The sequence below is a fragment of the Aedes aegypti genome, chromosome 2 (genome assembly GCF_002204515.2).
Source record: "Aedes aegypti strain LVP_AGWG chromosome 2, AaegL5.0 Primary Assembly, whole genome shotgun sequence".
Lineage (NCBI taxonomy): Eukaryota > Metazoa > Arthropoda > Insecta > Diptera > Culicidae > Aedes > Aedes aegypti.
The window spans coordinates 196,870,114-196,898,111 of NC_035108.1; the positions used below are offsets into that span (position 1 = coordinate 196,870,114).

At 41.2% G+C, this 27,998-nt stretch overlaps 2 protein-coding genes across 4 annotated transcripts in view; one reads left to right on the plus strand and one right to left on the minus strand.

Moving 5' to 3' along the window:
* The window catches only part of LOC5575494 (glucose transporter type 1), an 816,694-nt gene that overhangs the window by 407,755 nt on the left and 380,941 nt on the right, over window positions 1–27,998 (minus strand). The window lies entirely within an intron of this gene.
* The window catches only part of LOC5578848, a 245,337-nt gene that overhangs the window by 21,886 nt on the left and 195,453 nt on the right, over window positions 1–27,998 (plus strand). For both annotated transcript variants that reach the window (XR_002500246.1, XM_021843615.1), the window contains exons 3-4: window positions 1,103–1,424; window positions 16,877–16,989. Coding sequence is in view for 1 of the 2 variants with exons in the window: in XM_021843615.1 (XP_021699307.1) it covers window positions 1,103–1,424; window positions 16,877–16,989 (435 nt within the window). In the remaining variant the exon portion in view is untranslated. The remainder of the gene's footprint in view (window positions 1–1,102; window positions 1,425–16,876; window positions 16,990–27,998) is intronic.

The following is a 27,998-nucleotide window of genomic DNA, read 5'->3' on the forward strand; positions in this document are numbered from 1 at the left end:
CGAATCGTCCATTATGATACACATCCTTATGTGAAACGCTTCTATGCGAAATGAGCTATCCCCGAATTTTTGTAGTCATTTGACATGTTTTACAAATAAGTTAACCCAGAGATTCCGAAAACTTTTTTATAAAAAATGGTCTACGGATTGAAATTTTCATCGGTTTCTACAGTGTTTTGATTAACAATAATTTAGTAAGACAGTCCAAAACACCAATATCTACATCAAACAAACCTGATTTTTTTTATTAGTACCATTTAATGTTATGTCATTTCTTGTATCTAGGTGTTCTGTGTTAGAAAACACTATCATCATTATTTGGTAAATCTAAATTATGCATTCCAGTTTTCAAGTTTTCCAACGATATTTTAAGGGTTTTTTTCTTTCAGCTGAAAAAATAACATAGTTCTTTGAAGACTGGCTCAGCTTTTTGATTCCCATGCAATTTGTATGAAATGAAAAAAAATCTGAATAAACTTCAAAGTCGTTTCTCTCGAAACCTTGTTTGTCACTTACACTTCTTTGCATCACACCCTTTCATTAACTGTGCTTGATTTAAAATTTAAGTTTTCATCGTACTTGAGAGGTATAAAACCTCATTGTACTGCGATTACATTTGAAATTGATTTACTATAAAGTACTAACTTGTTTTATTTTAGGAAAATGACAAATAAAAGATTTTTGTGATAATATTTCTTTGTTAGACACGCCGACAGTTTAAGTTCTTTAACATAGAAGATGAAAGTCCGGAACCTTCCTTAGCCGAGTGGTTGGAGTCCGTGGCTACTAAACAAAGCCATGCTGGTGGTGTCCAGGATCTTTTCGTAATGAAAATTTGTTGACTTCCCTGGGCATAGAGTATCATCTACCTGCCACACGATATACGAATGCGAAAATGTCAAATTTGGCAAAGAAAGCTCTCAGTTAATAACTGTGGAAGTGCCCATAGAAACACTAAGCTGATAAGCAGATTTTGTCCCAGTGAGGACGTAATGCCATTAAAAAGATAAAGAAGAAGAAGAAGATGAAAGTCCGTTCACAGAACGAAAAAAATGTAATTCAACTTAAATTAAATAACTATATTTTTCTTTCTCCTGCTCAGAATGCGTCTCATCACAGTGCAGTGCCCGCCGAGGTCCCACCAGGACTACAGTCAACGTCAGCATCCTCATCATCATCGTCAGCAGCGCCATCGTATTCTACCACACGACCGAACAGCTCTATTGTAGCCGTTCCCCCGCAGCCCCGACGATCTGCGGCAACACCCCAACCTAGCCGGCCCAATGTGATGTGCAAGTCATCGGAGCTGGATACTGACGGTATTAATTTATTCCGTTTCGATCCACTGAGGACCCTTCAATTTTTAACGCTCGAGCTCAAGTCCAAGCTGAAAGCTCTCGATTCCTCCACTAGTGACAGTCCAGGTAAGTTGAATCGAGTCTCATCGAGTGGTAAATTTAATTTTCATCTCCGGTCCGGAGTCCGGCCATCATTTATCGTTGTCGTCGCACTACCGGATGAGTTCTACTTCCGGGTACTAGATGGGCGTTGGGTGGGAATTTTCAACTGTGAGAAGGTGAATCTCAAATTATGAAGCATTGACAATAGTTTGCGATACTGTCTTTTCAGGATGAGATAAACTATATTATTTTTTGATTAAATTATGAATTGAACCATTCAAACAATGACAAAAAGTTTCACACGCTATATAAAAGACAAACTTGTTAAATCTCAACTTTATATTACCTTAAACAATAAAATAAAAAGATAATTATATTGATTTCAACTTTCATTATAATATGCAAATCGGTCGCATCCGTATTTCACCATGTTGCTTTGCTAGTTGTCCATGCTGTATTTATGCTAGTGAAAACGAGTCCTTGCTTACGATAAACGACTAGCAGTAACAAAACGGGATGAATAACGCCTCAGGTTATATGAAGGCGTCGATTAACGATCGCTGAAAGTTAGCTCATCAGACATACCTGTGCCTACGCTGCTTAATTGGCATGGCAAATGGCCGTGTAAAGCGACAGTATGTGGATCTAACGGATGTGAACTACGTCACCATAAACTGTTGTATCCCGGGAAACCAGAAACAGCATCTCACGGAATAACTTGGGGTTCCTGGTGAACTGGAATCACCGTGCCTTCAATGGACAAGTGGAATAACACGAACGGAGGCGAATTCAGTCGACTGCTGCAGATGGAAATATCAGGTGCAAAAGCTGCCATGAAGAATGTCTTAGAAGATGTGCGTACAGTAGAGAAACTGGATCTCTCACCCCAATTGCTGCGGTATCAGGAGCTTGCCGGTAATATGAATACCTGAAAGGTTTACCAATAGCTAGCTATGATAGCGCATTGCCTATTGGTGTGGCTAACGCCAACTTATTGGTAACGCTCAAGAAAAGAGAAGGGAAGAAGTTCAAGTCAGTGGCCACCATAACTAGGCCTGGCTGGACAATCTACGGAATCGTGGAAGGCTTTTGCGGATCATCGCAGAGGGTCCTTCACATTTGCGCCCGATCTTCAGACGATGAACTTCACGAGAAAGTCAACGGATTCTTCTCAGTAGAGAGCGTTGGCGTTGCCGAAACCACTATCTGAACTCCATCTGGAAGGTATCAAACCGGCCTACGCCGAGTTCCCGGGAAGTTGGGCCATGGCAGAACAACGCATGAAATGTTTGGAGCTGAAGCTTGGCAGAACCCAGAGAAGACAGGGTTGGTGGTCTAAAGGCAACCACTTCTGCTACATAAGCAGAAGAGCATGGGTTCAATCCCAGGCCCGTCCCTTTCCTCGTACTCTGTAGTTGTATATCTCTCAATTGCTTCTATCTTCCATTCTTAATCTATCCCACTCAAACTATTCGTTCATAGCAAACGCTAGAACCAGAGAAGGACAAGCAACCTTTTCCCTAACGCTTCCATTCTTCCACGCGCACACCTTTTCTTACGCCTGATACATGGGCAGTCTGCTAACCAGAAAAGCAAACCTCTCTGCCATGCCTTTCCCCCAATCCATACACTTTCGCATGAACTGGCGTAGATGCAGTCGAACTCCACGGTCTACAGTGGGCCAGTATAAGTATAACATCATTTCCTCCCCTTTCCCACATTATTGGTCTGCCTTCTGACATGGCAGGCACCATTGTTGCCTAAAAATAGAAGTGTAGGACGGAAAAAACATGACCAATGAATGTTAACTTAAAATCTTCCAATTCAGACCGATATTCCCGCATGACATTTTAGCGTTAAGCAAAGCAATCTTTACTAGAAAACCGTAGTGATTGGTATTTATGTTTGACCTAAAATTACATGTAAAACTTTAAAATTGATTATAACATTAAAATTTTAGAATTCTTGAAAAAGGTCCCAAACGAACCAAAACGTCGGGAAAAATAAAAAAATAGCGTTTTTAATTCCCTAAAGACTGCTCAGCCAACATTGGGTCAATAAAAATAGAAGATCACCAGCTCTTATACACTGAGGGTGTCTGTTAGTCCCAAGCAGTCATTCGGTCGGTTCCTTGTGTAAGTGCAGCTGATCTGGCAATACTGGAGTAGCATCCACGGGCGGCCAATCAAGCTCAAGCTAAAGCATAAGCTTGGCAGAACCCAGAGCTATACAACAACGTGATACAGCAAATCGTTGATTACCAACTTAAAGGCTATGCGCACGAATAAACCAAAGAGGAGAGCAACAGCAGCGATCCACGAAGGGTTTGGTATTTGTCCCTAAGGGTTGTAACAAACCCTTACAAACTAGGTAAGGTACGAGTCGCCTGGGACGCCACGATCAAAGTGGAAAGGCCCAGAGCTAACGACTTCCCTCACTACAGTGTAGTATCGCTTCCGGCAATGGCAGATTGCAATATCAGGTGACATCAAGGAGATGTTTCATTGGATTCAAATACATCCGCAAGATCGTCAAGCCCGAAGATTTTTGTTTCGAGATAGAACTGGTGAACCGCTTAAGGAATACGTCATGGACATGGCAACCTTTGGGTTGGCCTGCTCACCGTCGTCGGCTCAATTCGTTAGGAACAGGAACGGTGAGGAGTGGAGTTGTCAATATCCGGAGGCAGCGATAGCCATCACGGAGAGTACCTAATTATGTCGATGACTATTTAGACAGTCTAGACTCAGAGGAAAAAGCGGTGAAACTGGCGTTCAACGTGAAGACCGTTCATGCTAAGACAGGATTCGAGATCCGGAATTGGTTGTCGAATTTGGAAGTGTTCGTTCAATGGGTCGGGGATCCAGGTCACCAGATTGCGGAGAAATTTACCGTCGGAAAAGGAACGGAGATATGGAAGAGTACTGAGAATGAGTTGGACGCCGAATGAGAACTCGTTCACAATCGCAGTCAATTTTCGAAGCGCCATTCAAACACTGGTCAACGGTACGAGCGTACCAACTGTACGGCAGATTCTAGAGGTCGTCATGAGTGTTTTTGACACACTGGGATTAGTCACCGCGTTCGTGATCCATGGAAAGTGTTTGGTACAAAATATTTGGTGTACTAAAATTTGATGGGACGACCATTTCATTCCAACGGAACTCTACGATACATGGTGACGATGGATTCAAATTCTGTAGCAGCTAGCTCTGCTCGCCGTACTATTCCCCAAACTATAGTACCGATTGTCTTCAGAGTTTGCAGCTTCACGTTTTCGTAGATGCTAGAGAAGCGGCCTACACTTGCGTTGCATACTTTTGAATTGTCTATCAGAAAGATCCGATGCGTGCTTGTGTCATCCAAAATGAAAATGGCCCTATGAAGCCGTTGTCAACATTCCGTTTAGACCTCCAGGCGGCTGTCATTGGTACACGATTCAAGAACCGTGCTGTCGTGAATTGAATCAATCAACGGAAGTACCAACAGTTAGTTGCGTTTCATGTTAGAGAAATTTTGGACGAAACCAAGTTGGATGAATGAAGATGGAGATGGATCTTATCACGCCTCAACGTAGCGGACGAAGCAACACAATGGAGCAACGGACCGAATCTACGAGAACACAGTCGAATGTTTTGCAAACCAGGGTTTCTGTACAACGAAGAATCGGCCGACACAGGAACAGCCGGAAGCAGATACATCAGAAAAACAACGCCCGGTACATGCACATCATCGAGCAATAAAGGAACCTCTCGTAGATTTCCAGAGGTTCTTAAATATTCAGCGAATAATTAGAACCATCGCTTTTGTACGTCGTTTCATTGCCGTTTCTAGAAGAACGTTCGCTCCTAAAGTTCCAGCTTCTGCGATACTGTCTCGCCTAGAGATTCAGGACGCGGAATTCTCCGTGTGGCGTTGGCAACTCCAAGCCCATCAACTTAAGAAGTTTGGGAAAAAACAGTCCATTGTGGAAATTCTCAAGATTCCACAAGACTGAATGAACGACTGCAAAATGCTTCACACGCTTCATACTCGGCCTAATTTCCAGTCGTTTTACCGAAAACAACTACTTCACGTGGTTGTGCGTCTCTTCGTACCATCAAACAAATGGAAATGGTCAAACCGTGCTCAAAGAAATTCGTCAAAAAATTCACATCGTCTGACTTTGAATCATTGCTCGACAGATTTCTAAACATTGTTACTGGTGTACTGTCAATAAGGCAGGCCCAAGATTCCCCTTTCTTCTTCTTTTTGGCTTTACGTCCTCACTGGGACAAAGCCTGCTTCTTAGCTTAGTGTTCTTTATGAGCACTTCCACAGTTATTAACTGAGAGCTTTCTTTGTCAATTTTGCCAGTTTTGCATTCGTATATCGTGTGGCATGTACGATGATACTCTATGTCCAGGGAAGTCAAGAAAATGCGGGCCATTTTCGATACACGTACGGTGGTACGAAGTGAAGAAATGGGTGATGCTCGTGACATGCCTAACGGAACAAGCAGTACACCTCGAAGTGATTGGATCACAGAGAACAGACGTTCATCTTTAATCGTCAGCGTGTGTAAAGCTTTGTACTAGTCGTTTCAAAGTATGTCGTTATGCTCCTGTTACGCGGCGCTATCATCTGAATAAAGGAGCTTCAATTTTGCCGTTTTTTACAGTTTAGCGCTAGTGTCACCATCAAAAATTGCCACTTGTCGCTAGCGTTGCTTTGTGTGCCAATGTATGTTGACGTACACTAGTGCCATCGTGTGGTCGAAACGAGTTTGTATGTCGCGCTGTCTGCTTTGGCGGCGCTGATGATTGACTCTAACCTTTACACGTGATTTTAATGGAATTTTATTCGAGCCTCCATGTCTGTTCTCTGTGATTGGATGTCTATCGACGGAGGCATGCAAGATCGCCATCCGACGATTCATAGCGCGACGAGGATCACCGCTAGAGATTTAAAGCGACCAGGGAACAAACTTTGTTGGTACAAGCAGAGAGCTCAAAGAGGAGATAGCAAGCATCAACATGACTGGAACGTTCACTAACGCTGACACACAATGGCGCTTAAACCAACCCCACATATAGTTGGCGTATGGGAGCGTCATGGGAGGTCGGTGAAAACAGCGCTAAGGACTATCTCAGCAGGGAGGAAGCCGGACATAGAGACGTTCTACACTTTTCGTCACTTCTTGCTCAATTCGATCTGGCTGCAATTTGTAACTTCAACGTCACTCACATTTTTGGGGCCGACCACACGCCAGGGACATGTGAGACTTTCTTCGGTAGATGCTACTGTGCTTTGTTGGTGCGTTTGGCTCCTTTTTTCTGCTCGTCGTGCTCTCCGGGTGGACCGGTTAGATGCCGAGGTCGGTCTTGCGATTCCGGCTGATGGATGACTTCCGGTTCGCAAGCGCCCCGACGACCCAAAGCCGGCGGTTCGTCGTAATCGATACTACTCGGCGTAGTTCCCGACGGTAAAGCTAGCCTACTCCGATGGAGAGCACCTCGACGGGTGCTCCCGAAGCCGGTAACTTTATGCGTTGGTCTTACTCCGTTGTTGGCCGGTTCACTGGCGCTCCGAAGACTCAAGCCAGTGATACGCTCGTACTACTCAAAGTAGCTCCCGACGGTGGATCTATCTTACTCCAACGATGATTTCCCCGGCGGCGGAAGATCTTCCAAACCGATGCTATCCGGGCAGATGCCGAGGTCGGTTCTGCGATTCCAGAGGAAGGAAACGTCCGTTTCACAGGTGTCCTGACGACCATTTGCCGGTGCTATTCCGCAATCTACTCAGCTAGTCCCCGACGGTGGACTTGGCCTACTCTGAAGCTGGCCGGGCAGATGCCGAGGTAGATCCTGCGATTTCGGTGTAGGGTAACTTCCGGTTCCTCAGCGCCCGACAACCCGACGTCATGCGCTTCTCTCTGCGTTTCGCTGCTCTTCTCTGCTCGCCAGATGCACTGTAAGCCAGACATTATTTGCACCACCATGTTGGTCATCATATTCCAAAGATCGGGATCGCTTATCATTACATGTACCACACCTTCTATGCTGAAGTACTCACCAAAAGCAGCCAATACCGTTTTTTGTACTATGTTGAACCTCGGGCAGTCGAAGACAACATGTTCGGGCGTTTCTTCAATCTCCATACACTCAGGACAGAATGGTGAAGACGCATCAAATCGATGCAGATACTGCTTGAAGCAGCCGTGACTTGACAAGAACTGTGTCAGGATGAAGTTCACTTCTTCGTGCTTTCTGTTCACCCAGGCTTATAGATAAGAGATGAACCTGGATCTATTGTGGTGTGGACATAGGAGTATCTGCCTACAATCAATTGCCAGTCCAAGTGGTTGACAAAATCATAACCTCTGCAACCTGGAGATCTGGTGATGGTAGTAGACTCAGGGTTACGGAACAGCTGGAAACGGGGCAAAACAGTAAGGATTTACTACAGATGGCGTTATACTCCGAGCCGATGTTCAGACTTCCAATGGACTGCTGCAGAAGTCGGTTACTGTATTTGTCGTGTTCGAGGCAGGGACGAAAAAAGTCATGCTCACTATACTCAGTTCACTTACATTTATGCCACCATCAAAGTAACCGCACCACCACCAATATGGTTGTACCAATGAAGATAGCACAAAAATAGATGAAGAAATCGAACAACGATGCCCGTATATCGTTGTTGTTTTTGATTATCAGAACCAGAAGAGTAAGTTTAAGAAAATTATCAATCAGGTTCATATTAATTAAAAAATATGCTGCTATACGGGTAATGAACGATCCGATGCACGGAATCGATGATATTGACGTGTCTTTAGTGTGCTTCGTGCATCCTGAAGCGGAAAGTAAAAAAGTCAAGGTAGTTCAAATGAAAATCATTTTTTGTTTCCGATTATCACAAAGCGGTTGAGTATCAGCAAGTTAAAAGGAAACTGACAATCTTGCTGCAAACGCTTTGCCAATCTTTTTTGTGTTGTCAAGGTGAGGATAAAAACAAATAAAAATCAACGAAGATTCTACCCAGCAAGTGTCAATATATACGAGGGTAGATTGAGTATTTTCGTCCCTGGCTCGAGGTAAAGAAGAGCAGTACAGCTGCAGCAGACTGTCAGCAAAACGTGTCGGGGAATGTTGAAGAAACAGATCACCCGGCAACAGTTGACAGTACTAACTCAATCTGACTTTGAAACATCACAATGACAGTCAACGACAACTATAACGAAGACTGACAAACACACACACATATAATCTACACACAAGACAAGAAGGAATAATTGTTAAACACGATAAACATTAAATTTGTACCACGCTTTAGTTAACAATAAATAAAAATAAATAAATAAAGTGTATTCAAACAATAAGATTAAATTAGACTTGTAAGTGCACGACAATGAACTTCATGCAGATAAAATAAATAATAGACATATTCGTGACGAAACTTGCATTACCAGTTAGACACGGACAATTAAATTTCAAAAATAACTTGAAATTGTAAATAACATGGACTACCTTAGGCTTTTAATGACACTTATTGAAACCAATAACAGCTTAAAGCAATACGCCACCAAATCCGAGATTGGTACATAGAGCGTCCGAATGTCCGTGCCTAGGGCTGGCCACAACAGTACCTAGCGTTTAAGAATCACTCCACATCAAGGAGTCAATACGCATGGTGTACGCACGGGCGTTTCGATCGCATGGTTCTTGGTTCGATTCCAGATTGGCACTGAAACTTTTTTTTTTTTCAAATTTTGGTTCCATAAGACAAATTGAAGAATTTCAATCCTGTTTCTTAAGGCGTATTTTGATAAGGGGTTTCTATGAATTTCGAAGTCCATTTGCTTACGTGTAGAAGTTTGTTTTTCAATATGAGACCACCATTTTGATTCTCATTACGAACATTTAAGGCTTCAGTTAAGTATAAGTTTTAACCCTCTAATACCCAACCCCGCTTTTAGACGGGGTACACTTTGGTATTTTGTGTATTTCTTCGTAGCTCGGAAATCGAAATGATTTTATTTTTGGCTTAAACCTTGACTCATAGCACGCGAAGTAAGAAAGTTTAAGAAAAGTTTTTATACATTTTTTGTATTTTTGAAAATTGTTTGAAAAATTCTTTTTTTTATATGACCTACAAATGCCTAGAGTTCATTTAACGTGTAATATAAAAAACGACCTTTTTTATATTTTTCTTCGAATAACCTATCACATAAGAAGAGTTTTGTGGTATAAAAATAATTTGAAACCTGGTTTTCCGTTTTTCCATTACACAAAAAATGAAAATTAAATATTTTTAAGAGTATTGTAAAAACTTGAATTTTTATTATTTACAAAAATCAGTAACTAGAAGAGGCTTCAAGAAAAAATGAAAAGGGATAAGGATGCTCAAAAATAAAAATTATAAAAATCAAAAGCCAGATATAATAGATTAGCGAATAAAAATAAATCATTGCTCAAAACGAGTAAGGCAGTTAGGCATTTGCAATTTTAATAGATATCTATGAAAAATGCTTATAAAAACGAGTCTTGAAAGTGGGATCTTTTGAATGGCAATTATTTAACATTTCGTGTGAAATGTGTAACACGCCAGCCTGCGCGTTTCGGGGTTTAAAGTAAGGTGGCTTACGCGCCACTCCTTTCGGAGACCACCTACCAGTTTAGGGCTTGCCCGGCCGTAGAGACTCCCAGGGAATGGGTCTAATTACTCCCGATCAAAGATAGCTACGAGTTGGCTGACGTCCAACTTTGGGAAGAACAATTTAAAGGGAAAAGGACGGGATTTCAAATTACGAGAAACATAAGAACGAAAAGACAACGCAAAACTAATTCGCTAAGTTCTCATCACTGGCCGACCTGACAAATCATCGATCTGACCAGAGGAAAAATAGGGAGCATCAATGGTTGTTTCGGGGAACCGCCCCAGTAAAGTAAAACAAATTAAATACAAAAAACTACGACCGAATTAACATGCAAAATCTTTACGCAAACATTTATTGACGACTCTTCACTATTCGACACTAAACAACATAAATTTTACTATAAATTTTGCCTGCATTTATTCTTCCCACCTTACTCTACGACATATAAACAGCATAACATGAATTCATTGCTCATTTTATTCTCCCTCTCTTTGTATCTTCATTTTACTCTAGCCTAGGCCTAATCTTTGCTTTCCCTTCTATCTACCTTTCTCTTGTCGTCATTTGGATTGAGTGTGCTGATGTTCATTCGAATGGTGTGCGTGTGTGCGTGCTCAGGGTGACTACCGGCGCAAGCGCGGGATCTAAGGGTAGCCACGTGAATTTCTGGTATAGCCACGCTACCGACTCATAGGCTACGGTAGCGGGTCAAAACTGAGCCATGCGCAAGGACTTATTTTCTAATCATGCATGATTTCTACTCACGGTTTGATCAACACTCGGAAGGTCTTACGCGTACCGCAGACGGCCGTTCATTCGTCAGTGAACGCGCCGCTGGGCGAAATTAGCGTCGATGGGTGCTGGTGATGACGCTCTCCGACTCTCTTTCTCCGGTTGTGGGTTTATGCGACGGGGACGGCCGACGCGACGCCGGCGGTGAACTCCTATTCACGTTTGGCGCAATTCGTGATGAATGCTGGGTGCCTGCTACCTATCGCCTGGGGCGCGAATAACGTGCGCAAGCCCCCTTCCGGTTTCCGTACCTCCGGGATAAACCTCGTAGCTGACGGTGGGGTCAGAAGTGATCTGGACGGAATGGTGTGACGTGTATGGCACACAGGACGGCCACAACCTAATTGGGAACACGTGGTGTCGTTCGACAAACGGATTAGCACACACATTTAGCACACATATTTTACACCTTATTACCTGCACAAATTGACTCGCACACAAATCTCCTTCTCTGCACTAACTTTGCACTAACTGCCAATTGATAGCAACTAACTAGAGGGAAAGACTTATTAATATCACCTAAAGACAAAGCATGTTAACAATCACCTTCAAATACACGTCACGGCGTAACAACTCAAATAGATTACTCCTGCCTCTTCCACTAGCCAGAACGAAGTGATCGGTCAAAATCAGATAATCCTCAGATATGTCGCGAGATGCATATTATCTTCTAATCTGAAATATTTCCCGAGAGAAATATCTGAGATTTCCTCGTTCCTATGCTCGCGAAACATTCAAGGTCAGGGGGAGGGGGTTGTTCTTCACCGAAAGGCTTTCGTCAAAACGACTCGTCTCTATCTCCGACCTAAAGAGAGGCGAAACATTCGGGAAAGTTCAATATCCCTTGAATGCATTTCTTGGGGGTCAATGCTCAGAAGCACGCGCGCAAATTTGGCTAGAGCGCTATCGCTGTTGCTTTTTGGGCGGCACATAACATGTGCGAATTGGCTTCGGACGGAACTCATTTAACATGTGGTTTGGAGGATGCTACTCGTGAACTCGAATAAATGTTCATGCAGAGGGAAGATGTGTTTATCTTAGACTGGTTCAATATATTTAACTTAACTATATGGACAAATGTTTTGAAGCATACGAAAGACATTGAACTAATCATAAATTAACCCTATGGTCGTTACAAATGCTTCCCATACAAAATTGAGTGCCTAGAATTTGAAGCTGTCCGGAATTTAGATATGAACAGTACATCATCTTCATATTTTTCCACAACATTTTCAAACAGAGTGTGTTAATTTTTATACGCGAAGTAAATTATACATTAAAACATGAATGTTATGATAATTAAGAGTTCGAAAATCTATATGGAATAATCTTGCTTATATGGGTAGTGTATTACATTCATAAAAGTTCAATAAATAATGCTACTCTCAACTTCATTTTAATATGGTTACTTCTTCTTTCACACCCGTTGTTGATTGCATTGTTGATGAATATATGAACCTTAATAATTTCTATTGTAATTTAATTCATGAATAACTTGAAGCAACCGTTGCTTGGAAGCGCTCATCACGTCATTATCGTTGTACAATGTTGTAGGAAAAGCAAGTAGTTTTCACGCCACCACACCCCTAACACCGGCCCAGCGATGAAAAGTTCTGCTGCATTGCGATGCAGACAGTTCCAAAACTATAGACCGTATAGACACAGATGAGCTTTTACGGATTGAAAGTTTTTCTATACCTGCCATGCATCCCTGGCCTGTTTTTCTGCCGTAGGGGATTTTTGGGAAAATGTGCCATCTTAAACAACGTGTTCTCTAACTTTGACCGAAGCTTATCAAACTTATTATTATTATTATTATTATTATTATTATCTTTATTATCGAGACTTTCAGCCGGAGGCTGGTTCGTCTCCATTTTCAAACTTAACAGTTTAGCAACATAATGTAAAATAAATGAAAAATCGAATTTAGATCCGTACCAGTTAATTCCACTAGAGCATGTATTCTTTGACAGATATGCGTATTTCGACCTCAAGTGTAGGAGGCTCCACTAAACAACTCGAAAATTTATTATCAACATAATGTTAGTTTCACATTTTCACTCTTCAAAAAAGAGCAATTTTCATTATATTTTGTACATAGTACCGTTTTGTCTCAAATTCCGAATAGACTCATATTCCGGTTTTTGTATGGCGTTGTGGTTGAAATGTTTCTCTGAAATATGTCATCAAATTACAAGTAAATGGCAGTCAATTGCAATTAAATTTAAACGTCTTTCAATCTATTTTATACCTCTGGAGTAGTGATGATTCTATAGTTCAAGACCAGTCAAACTAGCTCAGATAATTTTATTTGCGAAATTATTCATTTGAATACGATTTATTCGCACTGTTCGGAATTTGAATCAATGAGTTGTTCCACACTTTTACGTGAAACCAATACTTAACTAGCTAAAATAAACAATTTTATCGACACACCCAACAGCTAACAGTTAGACTTTGTGAAGAAATTGAAGTTTTCATAAATATCATCTATTTTATGCCTATCAGATTCATTTTAAGTCATTGCTCGCCTTAAGTGTTCAGAGTATGAGCCAAAACGGTACTTAAATTTATAAGGGAACATGTTATTAAACTCAAATAAAAACGAGTTGTTGCAAAACATAGGACTGGCCTACTTGCCTCCTATGACACATTTACCTCAATCTCCGCTACAAAGTGAAGAGTGTCGTGAATTGACTTTGGTAAAAGTGCCAGCTTATTCCGTTGTTCCTTTTGTGTTCCGATCCAATCTTGTGCGGAGATGCCAAAACTAACTGGGAAAGAACCGAGCTGAACATGCAAACCAAACGACAGCAGAGCGCAGATCCTCTCCCTGTGCCGATTTCCCGATGCTCGTAGTAAAAGACAAAAGAGGAAATTAGTTTTCTTGTGTTTTCCTCTGGTTATACGCTATTTGAATTATATATTTTCCCAACTGGCTGGCCGGGTTCGGGCTGAGGTGGAGCGGTGGGATATTAAAATGAGTTTGAATTTGTAACTCATGATTGATAGTAATTTATTTAGTGGTGTTTGGAAATGGCTTAATTTTAGTGCGAAGCTTTTCCGAACCTATGATTCTGGAAATGAGAGGGAACATGGGAACGTTCTGATATGGAAATGTGTTCCGGGTAGAACGCAACAAGAAAGTTTAATTTAATGGTTCGTTGAAATAAGTAGAATGGGATTTAAATAATAAAAAAGAGGGAAAGATACAAACTGTATGATTATTGTTTTGCATTTTGTTTTTCGAGGCCTAGAATGGAATATCATAGCTTAGTAATTATGTGCCTACAATTTCAACAAGGCTGTGGAAAACATTTTTATTTACTAATCTGGTCAGAAGTGTTTAAATGATTAGAACTATTTTGGCTTATCCATTGCATTGTTTTAGGTTTAGGCTTATACTTAAAGCCGACATTTCTTTTTTTTCATTTTCCAAACATTCCTTAACAAGGTTTTAAACGAGCTTTACGAAAAAGCTTTCAATTTCTGGACCATGAATTATTCCAATTTTCAGTATTGAAGAACCCCTTGCAGGGTTCAAAGACTTCTACTTAACCCGTATAGGCCTGAGTGAAAGCAAAAATTCTAGAAGCCTCACCGCTCAGCGAATTTTTAATGGATTCAAATGATTTTTGTCAGTATACTGGCATACATATCTAGTTTCTAGAAGTGGACAGAGGAACGCGGAAATATTCATGTGGTCGGAGTAATTCCGGTGGATCACTGGGTCAGGTCGGATGAGAAGGGTACTGTGCGTTTGGGCCCCTGGAGGTAGGCAAATTTCAAGTCACAGATAAATTCCGGAATCTATTATAGTGTGGCCACTACATAGCGGAATTTTAAAAAAATTGCATCGGTGTAAACCTTTTGAGAAATGATTGAATTGGAAAACTATGAGTTTTGCATTTGATTAATCCTACAAAAGACCATTTTCGGATCCCGGGACGCCTCAAACTTACGATAAAGTGGCCAACTTCTATCTGAACATCTATGCCAAGCTCATGGAAATGCATTTTAGTGCACAATTATGTTCGATTTCTACTTTTCGAGAATTGAAACGGTTTAGTATCCAACAAATCTATAACCGGTTCTTCCGGGCATTACGTCCGAATGGCCACATCCGGTATATCTTAAACGGCGCACAACTCTTAATTCATAATGTTGAATATCTGATCTTAATGATTTTTGCAAATTAGAATGATTGTCATTGCAAATAAATAAAGGTAACTTAGCATGTCCCGAAAAATAGCCCTTTTTTACCTGACTTGATCCAGTGACCCACCGGAATAACTCCGGCCACAGGAATATTTCCGAGTTCCTCTGGCTTCTTCTAGAAACTAGAGATCTCTATGTGGGCCAGTGAACAGACAAAAAATCATTTGAATCCGTTGAGAATTCTCTGAGCGGTGAGGGATTCAGTATATATGCTTTCACTCAGGCCTATACGGGTTAAAGCTGTTTCAAGTGTACCAAGAAACTGTATAATGATTCCGATATACAGTCAACTAACCGTAACTCGATATTCAAGGGACCATCGAGTTATGAAGGTATCGAGTTATAAAACACAAAATCAGTGCAAATGCAATCCAAGAGACCATCGCTGTAGGTATGAAAATCAACCTTTACTTTGGGTTCTCTAACTCGATATTGAGATACGAAATATCGAGTAAGGCAGTCTTGTTTGTAATCGATTTACATTTTTATAACTCCGTGCTCCGTTCATATACAATGAAACCTCGATTTTCAGTCTTTTGTTACGTATGTTCTTTTTCTTGGCATTAACGTCCTCACTGAGACAAAGCCTGCTTCTCAGCTTACAGTATTCTTATGTGCACTTCCACTGTTATCAGCTGAGAGCTTTCTTTGCCATAGTTGCCATTTTCGTATTCGTATATCGTGTTGTAGGTACGATAATACTTTATGCCCAGGGAAGTCAAGGAAATTTTCATTATGAAAAGATGCTGGGCCTACCGGGAATCGAACCCATACACCTGCAGCATGGATTTGCTTTGTAGCCGCGGACTCTAACCACTCGGCTAAGGAAGGAAGAAAAGAATCGATATTAGAATAATTGAAGAAATCCATGGAAGAGTAGCAGTCGCCTGTGGACACCGGTTCAAAGGATATAATGATTTCAATCAACATTTTTTAAACTGTAATTTAGTGAAATGGTATGACAAACATATTGAAGATCACTTTAATTGAGTTAAATTGAAGGACATAAGAACTTGTTTTGCATTTCTCGCTTTTGATTTCTGTTAAACTGTTTTTAAGCTTAATTTATAATGTCATATATTTTCAACATACATTCTCAAAGTAGCTACATCAAATTACAAAACATATAGTTTCACGTTTAATATTGCGACAACAATAAGCTACGAGAGACTAGTAGCTCCAGTAGTTGATTAACCACAACAATCTCCACATGAAACTAAACCATTGCCTTTCCATTTAAAATTCGCTATTGCTGCATAGGAGCGCTTAACTCCAAACACATAAGCTGATTCCATTAAATTGTCACTTTATGTAGTTCTTTCCCGGACAGAAACCGCCCGCCCTAGCCGTAGTTCTTCGGTAACGACAACATCGTGTAGTATCCAAACTTGCAGCAAAACTTTCCCATTCGACGACGCTTCCGATGTTCCACTTTGTTCTCTATCGGACGCAGCTGAGAAAATGGTCGCTCGATTTTGGTGGGGGGCGGCAGGAAATGGGAAAAAAGGGTGAACTCGCGATACGCCACTATTCGCTCGGTATTACCTCCCATGATACCATCTCCGGTTGCGTTTGATTGGAAGATAGGAAGTGGAGCTTGTAGGTCGGAGGGGGACTTCGTGCTCGCTCGCATGAAGACATTAAATGTAATGTATTTAACTTTTCTTTTATGACTTTTTCTCCCCCTTTCCACGGTTCTGGTTCGGGTGTCTACGTCGTCACAAGGCAACGAGTTTTAGGTATGACGCAGCGTACCTACTCAGCTACCGCCTCAGCTAGAGACTCCAGTAAATTCAATGTTGTTCTTTGTCCTTTTCTGTCATTTCAGAGCTCAAACAGTTGTACAAAATTTCCAAGGAGGTTTTGCTGGCAGTGAAAATATTAACCGAAAGCTGGAATGTAAATCAGAAGCTAACTGGCAATTGTAAGCGGTGCGAGAAGGTGAGTTCATATCTATTTTGGATTCACTTAACCTTGAAATTGAGGCAGATTGAACAGCAAAACCTAAGTAATTATAAGTGCGAAATGTTAGCCTTATATCAGCTTTAGAAATGCTAACACCCATTTGTATAGTATTACAGTTGCAACTTTATATGCACTGAAAATATTGTTTCTTTCAAACCATATAAAACACGTGATCAGTTTCTTCTTGTAGTGCTAAGATAGATAAAAAATTAAATTAGTGCGCATCGTACCTCCGTGCTATGCGTACACAAATTCTCTCTGCTCTTGGAAGTTTTGAAAACTACCAAAAGCAATAGATCAGTGGTTCTCAGTGCTACAAAAATAATACTTTTCAGTACTATTGTTCTACTACTGATTCCTTTACAGTCCTTGTTAGGACCCGTGCCTTCGATTTTTCGTTGGACCCGTTAGTGAAAGCTATCGGAGGTGTAATGGTTAATGTTGATAATTGTATCAAAATGAGCAATCAGTTCGATGCTTTAGATACATTTTCTAAACACCAAATCGAAGCAGTCTCTAGCCAGGGTTTTTGATTCAAGTGAGGAAGCAAAGAATGTCGCCTATCGTGGTCAGCTGTTCCGAAATTGGGGGTTTAGGCAGGAGATCTTGAAATCCATTATGGGAATCAAGGTTTCCGTCCAAATCGCAAAGAAAGGAGACTGTCGCGTTTTGCCGGATACTCTTGAAGATCGCGAACTTCTTCTCAAACATCTTGAAGAGAAGAAGCACATTTTTTTATTTATGACGACAAAACTGAACGTCTATTCAAAGTCGTCTTGAAAGGTCCGTCAAATGACTATAAGTCACCTGAAGAGATCAAAAATGGAATAAATGATTTACTTGGATTTTACCCAGTCCAAGTAATAATTATGAAAACACAATCTGGAATTCTTCGGCAAGGGCTATCTCGAGAAAATTATTTTGTTCACTTTAACAAAAGTGGTCTAAATAATATTAGAGCTTTAGAAAAAGCAAAACAGGCAGATGTACAGAAAAACAGCTTGGTAAATATACTTTCATAGCTGCCTATTTGCCATTTCAATGCACAGGGTTTTTATTTTGCTCCCAACTGACTTGCAAAAATTGACTCGCTATAAGTCAAAATTTGTTGTCATTGGTGACTTTAATGCCAAAAATCGGTCATGGAATAATTCGCAAAATAATTCCAACGGCTAAATTTTATTTGATGAGTGCTCTTCAGGAAATTTCTCAGTTCAATACCCTGATGGCCCTACATGTTTTTCCTCTTCTAGAAACCCTTCTACGATTGATTTGGTCTTAACCGACTCTAGTCACTTTTGTAGCCAACTGATCCTGCTGATTTTGATTCTGATCATGTTCCTGTTACATTTCAAATATCCCATGAAGCGATTCTCAATCCTATCAGCTCCACTTTCAATTATTTTCGAGCCGACAGGAAACTATATGAAACATATATTGACTCTAATCTGATGTTAACATTTCTCTACAAACAAAACTTGATATTGGCAATGCGCTTGAAACTTTAACAAACTCCATTGTTGAAGCCGGGGGCATTGCAACACCAAAATGTGAAGTGAAATTTGAATCCGTGATTATAGACGATGATCTTTAACCTGAGGAGAAGGCAATTTCAACGCACTTGCGATACTGCAATGAAAATTATGCGGCAGAATTTGCAGAAAGAAATGAGGAACCTTTTTTCACAATTAAAAAATAAAAATCAGCAAAACAAAATAATTTTATTTTTTTGAATTAAGGGATTAAACAAAGCATTAAAAGAGGAAATCAAACTACTTACTTTTTTCGAAAAAGCTCAAAAATTTGCAATGCAGCTTGAAAGCGCACACAATTTAAATTCAGGGCTCACCAGTATTTTTTGAAAATCAAGGTACTTAGGATTATGATAACCTCATATGTCAAGGAACGTTTGCGAAAATTCTTAGGAGACTGAATTGGAAGAAGTGAGAACTATTATTAAAAAAAATCAAATGAAAAATATAATTATAAATTTATATGAAAATTTTCAACATCCTCAAAGAGAAGCATATCAGTTTTGGTTAATATATTTAATAAATGTTTTCAGTTGGCAAATTTTCATAACAAATGGAAAAATGCCAAGGTTGAACCAATTTTAAAACCGTACAAAAATCCTGCAGAAGATTCAAACTATCGTCCGATCAGCTTGCTTTCCTCCATCAGTAAACTTTTTGAAATAGTCATTTTGAACAGAATAATGATCCACATCACTGAAAATTCAATACTTGGCAATGAACAGTTCGGATTCCGACATGGACATTCGGCATCTTATCAATAAATCTGATTCGTTCCAACAAATTTGAAGGCAATTCTGCTGATCTTGTTCTTTTAGACATAAAAAAAAGGATTCGACAGTGTTTGGCGTAAAGGCTTGATTATAAAATTAAAAAAACTTCAATTAAATTAAAAAAATTAAATTAAAAATTAAACTAAAAATATCAATTTTCATTTTAACAATAATTCAAAGTTATCTGTCAAATCGTACATTTCAGGTTACTTATCAGAACTCCAAGGTTGAAAGACTTTCTGTAATCGATATTATATCGATACCACGTTTACTGAAAAACTCTAGAACGCATGAATCACAAGATATAAGGGAACTTACGTATTCTCGGCAGTCTTGTAAGAAACGACAACCCGGCAGGGCGGCCTAGAGCAGGGTACTAACACTAAACTTGGACTTCGGATGAAATCAAATGGGAAAAAAGAAAGAAATATATCAATTTAAAAAAAACCTATATTCTAAGCTGACCTTTTCTCACTCCTCCCTTACTACGGCACTGGTCGTCACTCGTTGGGGCCCGTACTGCAGCGGTGGCGGTGGTCGTTCGCTTTCTCTCGCTCCGCACGGACTGTGCGAAGCTCCTCCTCCTCTTTCTTCTTCTTGTTCTTCTTCTTCACTTTTTTGGGCACAAACGCCGCCTAAGCGACGGTCCTTTACTATTAGCTAGGGGGAGGAGATTGACTCCTTTGTCGGACCCCCCCTAGCGACGCTGGTGTCGAAACACCGAACTGCCTACTCACCGTAAGCAGTCCCGGCAGATTCCGCAGAATCCTGCCACAGGTGGTACGCCCCTTTGTACGCACCTGTCTTCGTCTTCCTTGGCGATTAGCTACACGGGCGAGACTAGGCTCTATTGACTGAGCCTGCGTAGCGAAGACGGCGGGTTTTTTGGAACCTTTGACGGAACCACCGGGAGGCGAACAACTCCTTAACGATTAGCACTCCCAAAATGGTGGCGGTTCCAACCCTTTCCACTGCACTACACAGCACTCGCGTTCTCGAAACCACGGGCCGGCACTTTCCGATCGGGAACCACTATCACGGTGCTGGGAACGATCTTCCAGCTTTCTTCCGGACATAAACGGCACTTTTCCCGGTTTTGGTGGCGAAAACTTTCCAAGTTCGTCGAAACAGATCAAGACGCGACCGTCGCCCTTCGTGGTTCGAAACACTCTCCCCTTTTTACGTCATCGTCACGACCAAAAACACACAACAAAACCGCCATCTCCTGCCACCGTGCTCGACATGTTATGCTGGCTATGTTGGTTGCCGCTTTTTCCGCTACGGGAGGAGATGGAGACCTACTTTTATTCGGCTCACCGATACAATTCACACGATAATTTATCCCCTATATTCTAACAACACTAAACTAACGATTCAAATAAAAATAAATGAAAAACGAACAAATTAAAATTAATCACAACACAGTGGTGATTTATGTTGCCAACTAATACGTCAACAATATGTCAAAACAAATCAACATATTTTGACATTTTACACAACACGCTAAAATTGTTTCACTGTGGGACATTTACACACGGAAACAAAATGGGTGAAAATAGGTGTAAATTACACACTACAAAAATATTACACAAAATAGCTTAATTGTAACCACAGGTTACAATCTCGCCCACACCGAGAAAAAAAAATTGGCAACAATTTTTTTGACTAACCCTAACACCTAACACCGATAACAATGATAATAAATAACGATTTAAAAGAATAAATAAATAAATAAATGTAAATAAAAAATCTGCCTAACCTAACCAAAGACATTTTCCACAAATTCTGATTAAAAATAAGTGTAAAACAATCAGGGAAACGACCGAACAAAACAAAATCTAAATCGGTACATCGTCTCATGGTTTTGTCTGCAGACAAGGACTGGGACCCGTCGCTATTAACGGCACCAGACCACCCTCGACACATCCGGTTCTCAATGGGAGAGCTAAAGATCCTCAACTCCCCCAGACCAATTCAGGACAACACCCAAAACAACCCAACTTCCCAAAACCCTGCTAGCCTCCGGTCAAGGATTGTTAAGCATAGCAGAGGAACGGTTGTCGTGGTTTTTGTTTTTTTTTCTTGTTATGTTTTTTTGACGTCCAATGTTCCCGTCCTGACGGTATTCATATTAACCAAACAGAAGGGGTTTCAATTCAATCCACATTCATCCAAAATGTGCCACTCATTCATCCCATTCACTGGCCTACACGCTCACACGATCAAACAAGATAACTGAATGAACCCCCGCCATTTCACAATCACACTCATTCATTTTAACCATTCATTCTTATACATTCATTCAATATTTCAATTCACATAAAACATTTGCTCATTCATACAACACACAAAATACCGAAAACGACTAGACAATAAGGACGCAAGGTATAGTCTTTTACGCATCAAGTATTTCTTTTACAGATATACTTGAGCAAGACACCGAATGCGAATACAAGGTAATTCCGAACTGATTCCATGCGGAATCAGTTGAATTTCCCTGGTTCTGACAGATTAAAACAACGAAGAAACAAACAAATTAAAAAAAAAAGGTTTAAAAAGTGTTGCCATCTATGCGCGGGAATTTTACATAGAAATAACATTTATTATACAAAGGCGCATACATAAATGACCTCCTGCATGAATCGGAATAAAATACGTAAATGCGGATTTACTCGCCACACCCGCATAACTGTCAGCAAAAGGAAAGCTGGTGATTCCTTTTTGACGTCGTCATGCGACTGCGGGGAAGGAAGATGTTGATTTGGAATGTAAGTAACCAATCCGGTCGCATCGTCAAGCGATTTCGCGAAACGTGATTGTTGAAGGTTTTCGAGGTTTTGATGCTTTCGAACGAAAAGCATCACGATCGTGGTGTTTTAGTCCTTCCGTGTGGAAGAAAATGTAAATAACCCAGGGCTCAAAGAGACCCGGCACAAATGGGAGGTGCCCGAAAGGTTTTATGGGGCCAGCTCCAGAGGAAAGAGGGATGATTTCCAGCGTGATTGGCGAGAATGAATCCGCCCTCGATTCTGCTCGTACTTCGGAAGCTCCCAAGTGAGCAACCGTATGGAGCCGATTGTGCAGAATCGATGGGAGGAAAATGGAAGTTTTCACGCTGGTTCAAGAAAGATCACCGACCCATACCAACGGGTCAACCAAGTTGTAAGCGATGAAATTCGATTTTGGGTGAGTATTGTGATTTAGGTAGTGTAATTGCTAGCGATCGTGTCCATGATGTGACGACATTATCCTTGTTGCCTCACTTCTGAGGGTTCGACAAACTTGGATTGTCACAGAATGCACGAGAGATAGACACTTTAACTAGCGTTCCAGCTGCCTACCTTACAATCTCACCCAAAACTTGATGTTTTACTTGCAGGTCATCGTAGAAATGATCATCATTCAACGGATGCCTGGATCAAAATAATGGATACCAAGTTTTTGAAGGAAAAAATCACTCGCGGTGTACCAATGAAAGAGTTTAACAGGAAAATTTTTAAGGAGAATAATTTGAAAAATTGGTACCGTCCGGAGCTACGGGAAATTTTCTTTTGAAATTTTTGGGGATTATAGTACCAATATTCTTAATTGGACCTAATCCCATGTTTCAAACAATAAGGGCAGTGAGAAGCTTCAAATCCCTTGAATCCACACAATATGCAGAAGACACGCTTGGGTTTAAAGCACTCATCGTGTTCATGCCCTTTAGTTCCACAGTTGTAGCACACTCCTAGATTTGGTGGACGGTGTTTGTCCACCAAGGAGGGTAAGCAAAATGCGCCTTCCTGCGATTGTGTGGATTTGGGACTTGTGGCAGTCTTCTCTTGGAGATTTCTTTGACTTTTTCCTCCTGTTTGGTTGAAACGAAGAGGAGGAGGTCTGTTACGTTTCGGTGAAGATGGAGGACTATTCTTGTTGTAGAATACCCTCGGTCTGTACCCATTTGAATTTTCATTGGATTGTTGCTGCTGCTGGCTCTGCCGAGAACCATTGAAGGCAGGCTGACTTGAAATAGTTGATACCTCCTTGTAATTTCCAAATACTTTTTGGTAAATGGAAATCTTGGAAGCATCAATTGTTTTTCCGATGAGCATCAACTCGGGCAATGTGTTCACCGGTTTAAATATTAGGACCTGCTTGTAATCAGGCCTCATATTTCGCTTGATAATATCCAGTTTCTCACTTGGACTAAGCGGTGTGGACATAGCACGGAAGATTTTCTCTATCTCAAGATAGAAATCTTGGAAAGACTCATTCCTCTGCTGGCGTCGCTGGGATGCCTTCATCCTCAGCGCGGCGTCGAGTTCTGGATGAACAAAGTTCGCCTTTAACTCGCAAACCAGGTGGTTCCAGTTATAAAACCGTTTCTGGGAACGCATTGCTTGGAACCAAGCTAAGGCATTCCCGGTAAACAAATGCATTGCCGAGTTGAACAGTTCTTCTTCGGAAATTTGTTCAGACTCCGCATAATGGTGGACAGATTCTAGAAATTCGTTAAGCCCCATACCTTCGTCATTCCCAGCATACTTTCGAATTTTCCAATCGGCAACCCGTTGGGGCCGACGATGGTAACCGGTGATCTCCACCGATGCTACACTTTCCGGTTTACGCGGAAGCGTGAAGTTTGGAAATGTAGGCTGTTTAAAGAAATTTTGAGAATACAACGAAGGCCCAAGCTTCTCGAAAATTTTAGAATTGTCTACATTATCGGAGTCGAGATGTCTTTGAAAATTATGATTTGATAATCCAGAGTTCTGGCCGTGCATGGGCGCTCGCCTTTTCAGGTTCTGTTGATTACCAAATCCTTCTAATGTTTCCTGATCGAAATCAGGTAAATCCGGTAGATTGGGAATTGTTTGATACTGAAGATTGGGTGTATCTACCGGCAAACTCTGGGAGTTTACATTAGGCATTATATTGTCAACGATGGCCTGTAACTCAGAAACTTTGTCACGAAGTGTTTGCACTTCGTGATTAGTTTTCTGCAGTTCGGACGCAATCGTACTAATAGACGCCAGACCACTACCGAGCTTTTTGACTACATTTTCAAGTGAGTCCACTCTAGATGCAGTCCGAGTCTCGCTGAGCTTGATCTGTTCTTGCGTCTTTTTAATCTCCGCCCTTATGTCAAGTAAGACATCGCGGATTTCTTCTCCCACAACTTGATTGTCGGAAGCTTTATCATCCAGAAGTTGGTTATTTCCATCCGATAAAACTTCCTTTCCCACGGCAATTTGGGCCAATAAATCTTCATCCCCCTTTTCTTCCTCATTTGGCGTGATAGGAGGCGCCACAGTACTCGCGAAGTGGTAGTTATGGAGGGCTACCACATCGCCTAAAAGGTCTACAAAGGCCTTGTTAACCTCCCCTACGGTGTAATTTTTGACGATTTGGAGCCGGACACCCAGATGAAGCAATCTGCTTCGGTAAACCTCCTTATTCGAACACCTGTACCCCAAATCTTCCTTCATGGACTCAAACTTGCCACGACAGAGTTCAAATTCCGCTTCAACATCCCCTTGATAAGAGCGGACAGCTGTTTCCGAGCTATTCAGCTCGCTGACCAACAACCCCCGCAATCGACGACGCCTTTTTGAACCGGATTGATCCAATTCAGGAGGGACGACAACACTGCGGGAGTTCAATTCAAATTCAATTTCATCTTGCTGTAAGTGATCGGGGCGCAAATGAAAATAAGCGACGTTGAACTCCCCCAACGTCAAAGTATGGAACGGCATTTTGATGAAAAAGCAACACAAGTCTTCAAAATATGGACAAATTCAAACTTACCAACTGTTCAGTAAAATATCAATACGGTAAGGAACTATTTTTCGCTCACTGACGGTTCCAAAATGATTTTAGGTCACCAGATTGAATCAAATGCCACCCCAAATCGGCCCAGGAAAATCAAAAATCCCGCCCTGAGAACAAGGAGACCCAAAATGCCCCAATTCGTTCCGCAGACGAGACGATTTACCGATTTAGGTTATGACAAACACAAAATAAATAAATTAAACGACCACGCGATTGTGGAAAAAGTCCCCACCACTGTGTTTATTCCACCCAAAATCCAAATTTTGGTGGAAGTACCCCTTGCTCAGTGGAAAAAATCGAAGATTTTTTCGCAAAATTTACGTTGGGCGCCAATTGTAAGACCCCTTGCTCAGTGGAAAAAAGAAAGAAATATATCAATTTAAAAAAAACCTATATTCTAAGCTGACCTTTTCTCACTCCTCCCTTACTACGGCACTGGTCGTCACTCGTTGGGGCCCGTACTGCAGCGGTGGCGGTGGTCGTTCGCTTTCTCTCGCTCCGCACGGACTGTGCGAAGCTCCTCCTCCTCTTTCTTCTTCTTGTTCTTCTTCTTCACTTTTTTGGGCACAAACGCCGCCTAAGCGACGGTCCTTTACTATTAGCTAGGGGGAGGAGATTGACTCCTTTGTCGGACCCCCCCTAGCGACGCTGGTGTCGAAACACCGAACTGCCTACTCACCGTAAGCAGTCCCGGCAGATTCCGCAGAATCCTGCCACAGGTGGTACGCCCCTTTGTACGCACCTGTCTTCGTCTTCCTTGGCGATTAGCTACACGGGCGAGACTAGGCTCTATTGACTGAGCCTGCGTAGCGAAGACGGCGGGTTTTTTGGAACCTTTGACGGAACCACCGGGAGGCGAACAACTCCTTAACGATTAGCACTCCCAAAATGGTGGCGGTTCCAACCCTTTCCACTGCACTACACAGCACTCGCGTTCTCGAAACCACGGGCCGGCACTTTCCGATCGGGAACCACTATCACGGTGCTGGGAACGATCTTCCAGCTTTCTTCCGGACATAAACGGCACTTTTCCCGGTTTTGGTGGCGAAAACTTTCCAAGTTCGTCGAAACAGATCAAGACGCGACCGTCGCCCTTCGTGGTTCGAAACACTCTCCCCTTTTTACGTCATCGTCACGACCAAAAACACACAACAAAACCGCCATCTCCTGCCACCGTGCTCGACATGTTATGCTGGCTATGTTGGTTGCCGCTTTTTCCGCTACGGGAGGAGATGGAGACCTACTTTTATTCGGCTCACCGATACAATTCACACGATAATTTATCCCCTATATTCTAACAACACTAAACTAACGATTCAAATAAAAATAAATGAAAAACGAACAAATTAAAATTAATCACAACACAGTGGTGATTTATGTTGCCAACTAATACGTCAACAATATGTCAAAACAAATCAACATATTTTGACATTTTACACAACACGCTAAAATTGTTTCACTGTGGGACATTTACACACGGAAACAAAATGGGTGAAAATAGGTGTAAATTACACACTACAAAAATATTACACAAAATAGCTTAATTGTAACCACAGGTTACAGTCTAAGCAGCTGAACTTTTTAAAAGGCAATTATACACAACAATAAAGCACAACAATTAACGGAAGACACCTAAATACACTTAAGCACTCCTCATTTATTGGTTATTATACATACACAAAACACTATTTTGTTCTTTAAATCATTTTTCCTCACCAAAGTCACGAGTCACTTGTTCTTTTATAGGCAATGCAATTACTATTGTCGGCGATTAAAATGTTCTCTTCGGCAATCCAAAACTGTACAAAAACTAGTGAATGCATTGGTAACATATCGTATTTGTTGCCAATGCCTGAAACTAAACGTCATTCATTATGTTCTACACGTTGAAAGGGCCAATGCCGAAAAATACAGACTACACTGAGAACAACGTTGCAGTTATAAATACAATACCAGAGAGTCAAATAGAATACACAAGGCCACTTAATTTGTGCAGACTAAGGCGCCGTACGCAAATAACGTAACGCTTTAGGGGAATAGGCTCAAACGTTGCGGCTCACACACATAATTTATTAATTTTTTCATACGAAGTCCGTTACGGAGGGGGTAGGGGTCGAAAATCGTATATTTTAACGTTACATCTTAAATGGACTCTGCCTAATTTCGTTTTCATTTATTTCATCGAATATTTTTGTACTAAATCCCACTACGGCAGCATTTCGGCTGTAAAAATGGTCATGCCATGATTATAAACTTGCAGCAGGTGCGAATCCATCCAAAAAGTTGCAGCGTGACGTCATTGTTAATTGGTTCATAATATTGTGCTCTGCAAGAAAAATCTACGGAACGCGATTATCGGTTTACTTCAATTTCAGAGTTGCGTTTGAATTGCACGTAATATTGTCTGCGCATTACTGCCGCTGCTGGATTTGGATTAAAAATGAGCGATGAAATACTATCCCTTCTATCCGTTCTTTATTCACACTATCCGCCTGCATTCAAACAACACGCATGACTTTTGTCGTCAGCAGAAGAAATCACGAAAGAGAAAAAGAAAAACACACCGTCCTCTGATTGGTGCCGACGACTGCAAGTCACCACTGGTTTTCTCTCCTTTGAAAGAACTGAAAACAACGGCGTCAATGCCTGGCAAAGTTTACAGGTACTGTCGTCGTGGAAGACATTAAGCCAAAATAGAATCAGGCTTGACAGAAACTCCTCTGCTATGCAAAGAGATCTCCTCCTCTTGCCGTTTTTCTGAGCAGGAAAAACTGAACTCAAAATTTTCAACACGGATCCTCAAGCGATTCGAGTGAGAGTGCAAAAAAATGTGATGATTTTTTCGGGTAGGGTGATATGCTAGTAT